This window comes from Arachis ipaensis, chromosome B04 (genome assembly GCF_000816755.2).
Source record: "Arachis ipaensis cultivar K30076 chromosome B04, Araip1.1, whole genome shotgun sequence".
Classification (NCBI taxonomy): domain Eukaryota; kingdom Viridiplantae; phylum Streptophyta; class Magnoliopsida; order Fabales; family Fabaceae; genus Arachis; species Arachis ipaensis.
In genome coordinates this window covers 1,563,534-1,569,046 of record NC_029788.2, presented here as the reverse complement: position 1 = coordinate 1,569,046, position 5,513 = coordinate 1,563,534, and the positions used below count along the sequence as shown (strand labels likewise).

Sequence of the window (5,513 nt, the reverse complement as noted above, 5' to 3'; positions counted from 1 at the left end):
ATATGAAGGGTTATATTATCTGCTGAAAGATTATAGGGGAGTAAATGAATACTAAGACTCAAAGTCGCTCGAGAGGGCATTTATAGAATTTTTTAAACAGCTTTTTCTTTTTCACTCCTATTTACACCAAGTAGCTGGTTTAATTTTGTTAAAACTTAAAACTAACTCTGAAAGACTGAACAAGTTTTTTCACCCAAAAACAGTGTTATTTCCCTTTCTCTAATATTCCAGTTAACGGCAATGAGGAAAGGCGAAAAATAATAGATACATTAATCAGATTAGCTATTACATGTTTGCCTGTTATATTATTAATTATAATTATAAAACCGAATTTAAATGGTAAATGTTATAAACAATGAAATGAGAAAGATGCGTCTTCCACGTTTCTTTCATGTCATCCAGGTTTCATCGTTTTGTCATGTTTCCTATCTTTATTTTGGAAATAAGAAATTATCTTAAAAACTGGCAGAAGAAAAATTTTTGTCAAAAAGAAAAAAGTTTCATAAATAGGTTTACCATTCAACTTGGCAGAATATCACAGCTGCGTAAGAAAAAACAATGTAAGAAAGTTTGATAACTTCACTGAGTTTAGCCGAATAATGCTACTGGTATAAAACAGTGAAAAGAGATATGAATATAAACCTATACAAAGTAGAAAATAAAACTGTACAATGAAGTTTCAATAAATTTACAGAGGGAAGCCAAGCTTAGCATCATGCATTGACTGTTGTTTATCCCTGAAAGGGGATTTAAATTGATGATTTTCTGTACGCAATTCATATATTAAAATGTCGTATAAAATACAAAAGTTGGAAACCTTTTATTACTTATTATAAAGTTAGTTGATGCATGATGTCAGCACCTGGCATCAATCTAGAAGAGCCAATATTTCTTCCTAGGTGCTCTAGCAGGAACATCTGTAAATAATTTGAGAAATAAATAAAAACATAAAAGATTAGGTTATAAGAAGAATTACTTTGATAGTTATCAACATTACCTCCACTTGCGTACAGTGAATTGTAGTGCACTTCACTCCAGAAGCTTAGCCATAGCTCTATAATTAAAAGAATCAAAAGGCCCTTTCAATTTTGTGTTGTGACTTTATATGAAACAATTAAAAGTTTATCAACAACGAATAAGTCTTGTTCATCCGAGTGGTATTTGGTAACACACCATAATTTACTACTTATTGAAATCTAAATCTTCCTTAAATAGTTTTGCATATATAGTTTGATTTAATAACTTACTCTTTGACCTTGCACCAAAAAACCACTTGAGCTTTGGGTCACTACTAACTTAATTATTGCAAGAGTAGAAAAAAGTAGGAACGCCTTATCTATCAATAATTTGCCTAAGTATAAACTTAAACTTACAGGAGAATGTTGAACAATTTTAATTCAAAGCTAGATACAATTACTTACTACCATTCTTTTCCCTTTTAAATTTTTCTCTTAACCATTTCTTGGACATGACAATTCATGTTTAATCATTTTCAGACAATTCATGCTTAATCATTTTCACCAGAAGTGAAACTTGTCGCTCACGGGAAACATGGCAACAACCACCATGACGCAAACAATATTCAAGCCAAATGCAATTCAAGTCAGGTATCATAGTAGTCAGCAGACATAATAGAAATATAGAATTGATTTAAAATACTTGCCTATAGTATAGTTTTTGTCCGTAGGAAGGATCTCGACATAGCAAGTGTCTCTGAACGAGGTGACTAAACAGATTTTGGCATTGAACTGAAAACAAATAAAACACATCCATGAGTAGTCAGAAATCAATTTTAACAATTGAAAGAACAGAATTATGGAAAAGTTATATCACAAATCTAGATATTACAATCATAAGAATATCAAAAGAAGTTAAAATTAGCACCCTTACTTTATTATTATTCTTATGAGATTTTATCAGAGGGAAAAAGTTTGAATCACAACACATCCTTTGAAACAAAAAACCAAATTTATACACTCTGAAAATCCAAGCATGTTGCAGACAATAGACTATAGACTTTACCATGCTCAATAATGCTCAATTATATAACCCAATTACAGTTAACTTATTTTAAATCTTTGAATCTTTTGAAGACACATCCTTTAAATCTTTCAAAGATTTTATCATTCATTCACTCCATTTCTTCATTTTCTGTTACTTTTCTATTGTTATTGTCATTTCCACTGGTACCAGCTTTTACAGTAACAAAAGGCAAACACATAGACACATAGTGTATCAAAGATTAATCCACATATATCAACTTTTTGATTCAGTGCTGTGTATGACCATTATTTTATTGAAATATATAACAGTTTATCAACATAAACAAGAACATATAAAGGCACCTATGTATATTTTTGTCCAACATTATAATATTTAGGAGAGATGCTTCATAACACTGCATCATAGATATTTTTTGATGAGGTAGGCTACTACTTGATTATTGTTTCCCTTTACTCATCTAAATAAACAAGTTATATTTCAGATCAATGTAAAGTGGGCTATGGATTGCTCACAATGCAAGTTCAAAGGCTCCTTGCATACGATATAAGGCCATTTATGTGGGCTCTACGTAAGAGCTTAAATATTTGAGAGGCATATTATGTCAAAATGTCATTCATACATAAAAGGGATGAAACTTGTCAAGATTTGACAGTTAAGTAAAGAAGTTAGATAATTTACCCGGTCTGCAGCTGCTTGTAGAGTAATATGATCTCCCCATTCTCCTGATCTATTGGCAGACAACATGCAAATATTGAATTAGTGTAATCTCAGAGCTATATGCTCTCAATTTTGTGGGAAGAAAAGCAAAAAGTGATCAGCAGTGATATCTAACTTTTTCATCATCTTCAGGTAGCTTTTGTACTTCATTGGTACATAACCTTCATACAACTTTTTGTGATGCTTTAGCTGTTAAATACAGAAAAAAAAAAGAAAGAAAAAACAATAAGCAATCATAGCCATTGGATTAAAAACAACAGCCAAAATTAAGGAGTCAGAATTGAATGCTATTTAATACTATTTGTTACTCTATATTACAACTAGTGGATTAATAGGCACTACATTTTTATTTACTAAAGGTTTGTTTTGTGTAATAATAACGAATGTAAGATCAGTGAAGATGGTAAGTATTTCCTATTTTAACTAGGAGGTCTTAGATTCGAGTCTTAGAAATAGCAAAAATTATATATGTACATGTATATGTGTGTGTGTGTGTCTACATGTATATCTATGTGAGGATTGATAGAACTCTAACTTTTCCTTCAAATCCTCAACAGGTGGGGGGAAAAAAGGAAAAAGAAAAGAAAAAGAAGAATGAGCAACAAAACCAAAATACAAAAGGGAAAAAGAAAACCTTGCAAGATTATGCATGTAATACTACCATGTAATGATTTTAATTCACTGAAATATTTAAAGTAGACACCGTCACACAGATATAAATGCACAGGGAGAGATTTAATAGTCACACCTGCTTGATAACCTGCCTCCTTACATGCTTGTGGTACTCGGGATTACGGAACAACTGATCTGCTAAAGCTCGAAACTGCCAGATAACATATTTGCATTCATTAGACAAGATATGAAATGAATAGGAGATTTTATCGAAACTCTAAATCTGATAAAACAAAATGAAACAGGATAAACCTGGCAATTCCCATCACCCTCCATCTGCAGTTCGGCCAAACCATATGTAACTAACCTACAGAAGATGTACAAGTGTAATTATTAAATAAAACAAAATACCTTGTGCATAAAACATATTTTGGTTTATATCAACTAAACTCTGTCTGTTCCTCATACATGTCTAAACTATCATCATGGACATAATTGCAGTTCTCCAGTGTGAAGAATTCTCAATCAAGATTATATTTTTATCCTGTGTTTCCTTTCCTAAACTGAAAAATTAAATTGAACTAATATGTGATACAAGAGAACCACATAAAAAATAATAAAGTGTAACTGTAAAGAAAAACTAGTGTATGCAACCTTTCAGACAACCTCTCATGGTCTAGTGTTGCGTCATTTACATCAGGAATCTCTCCATTAACACGAGGTGTGTGCTGCCAAGATAGTGAATTAGTATTCTTATTCCATTGCAGGTAACAGTATAAAACTAGCAGGAAAATAAATGAGGTTTGGTGAAAGTAAAATTGACAAGGTCTAATTAGTTTTGCAATTAGGAGGCGTAATTTACATAATAGGGCAAAGATTTTCATACCGGAATGGAATCTAAATGAGAAAGTCGCTTCCCAAGCTTGTTTCCATCCCTGAAATTCTCGTCTTCTGCCAAGATACGAGCAATGGTTTGATCATCCTCTGTATCCTGAAAGCTGCTGTTCAAACTTGAGCTCGAGCTGCCACTTGCAGATCTCAGGTTTTCACTCATAATTTTCGTCGTAGTAGTAGTAGAAGTAGAATCACCTCAAAAAGTAAGCTACAAAATTGTTGAAAGAAAATAAATAAGCAGAGACACAATTTGATAATGAAGCACAGATTACACTTGTCTAACTAACAATTAATTTCTGGTAGAAACTCGGATAAAGTCGACTTCACGTGAAGTTAACAGCTGAGAGCTGATAGCTGATAGCTGAGAGCTGATAGCTGATAGCTGAGAGCGGTTAGAATTTAACTGATTTGATTAAATTCTCATCTAATATCTATCAACTTTACTTAAAGTTGACCGCACCTGTCCCTTTAATTTCTGTCTCTCTCAAAAACTTCATCCCCGCAAAATACATAAAAAAAAAGTTACAATAAAACTAAGAGCTTGAGAGGAGCACAACTGCACAACTGCACAACTTAATTTATGAGCTCAAATCGTTTGAATCACGTGCTTCTTTGGGAATCATGTGCTTCTCAATGAGCTGTTAGATTATTTGTTAATAATAAACAAACAATAATTACCTCTGTGTTCCAAAGAAAGAGATAGAATAGAACGCAAGAAATAAGGGTGGAATAAGGAGGGTAAGAAGAAAGTAATTGAATTGAAGGGAGATGAAAGGAACTTAGAAGAGAAGAAATGAAGGGAAATAGTTTGGGTTTGGGTAAAATGTTAGAATGGCAAAGGCAACACGCTTCGCTTGTTAAAGTCTGAAGAGCAGAGTTTCTTTCTTCCTCAACCGCGTATATCCACCCTTGGATGTTTTCTCGTCCGAAACGGAGGGCTACAGATGCATGAAATTCTTTCTTCGTGATTGTGTAAAAGCATGTCCCGGGCACAGGGGAGGACATCATGTGTGTGACGAAAGTATGCAGTCGCCTATCTGGAAGTCTTCAACGGAGTAGTAAAGTCTAATACGACCGCAACAAATCAACAATATATATCTTGTTTGTTATAAAATGATTTTTTTTAAGCAAAGATAAAAAGACTATGTCATTTGAATTATAATTCATTAACGTTATAAAATGATTATTATAGTAGATGTCCATAATATTATCATATATAATGGAATATCAAAATGGAGTATGAAATTGAAATATAAATGTCCAATCATAATAAAGTATGAAATATT

At 32.5% G+C, this 5,513-nt stretch overlaps 1 protein-coding gene across 3 annotated transcripts; it reads right to left on the bottom strand.

Annotated features, from left to right (window-relative positions):
- LOC107638301 (OTU domain-containing protein DDB_G0284757) lies at positions 560-5,278 on the bottom strand. 3 transcript variants are annotated; one of them, XM_021120368.1, is made up of 10 exons: positions 4,906-5,278; positions 4,220-4,435; positions 4,000-4,061; positions 3,646-3,700; positions 3,470-3,544; positions 2,837-2,910; positions 2,683-2,731; positions 1,664-1,748; positions 998-1,054; positions 560-917 (listed from the first exon to the last, which is right to left on the bottom strand). In XM_021120368.1, the coding sequence occupies exons 2-10, from the start codon at positions 4,385-4,387 to the stop codon at positions 874-876; spliced, it is 669 nt and encodes a 222-aa protein (XP_020976027.1). In that variant the 5' UTR covers positions 4,388-4,435; positions 4,906-5,278; the 3' UTR covers positions 560-873. The 3 variants fall into 3 exon arrangements, with proteins under 3 accessions (XP_020976027.1, XP_016197000.1, XP_016197001.1); XM_016341514.2 differs by having other exon boundaries at positions 3,988-4,061; positions 4,906-5,276; XM_016341515.2 differs by lacking the exon at positions 4,906-5,278 and adding an exon at positions 4,515-4,899 and having other exon boundaries at positions 3,988-4,061.

What these genes read in the sequence shown, in the direction of transcription:
- LOC107638301 (XM_016341514.2), bottom strand. Translation starts at nt 4,387, where the DNA reads ATGAGTGAAAACCTGAGATCTGCAAGTGGCAGCTCGAGCTCAAGTTTG. An exon ending in CATGAGAGGTTGTCTGAAAG is followed by an intron (nt 3,701 to 3,987) that starts GTTGCATACACT and finishes CATCTTCTGTAG; the next exon opens with GTTAGTTACATATGGTTTGG. An exon ending in TTCACTGTACGCAAGTGGAG is followed by an intron (nt 918 to 997) that starts GTAATGTTGATA and finishes AATTATTTACAG; the next exon opens with ATGTTCCTGCTAGAGCACCT.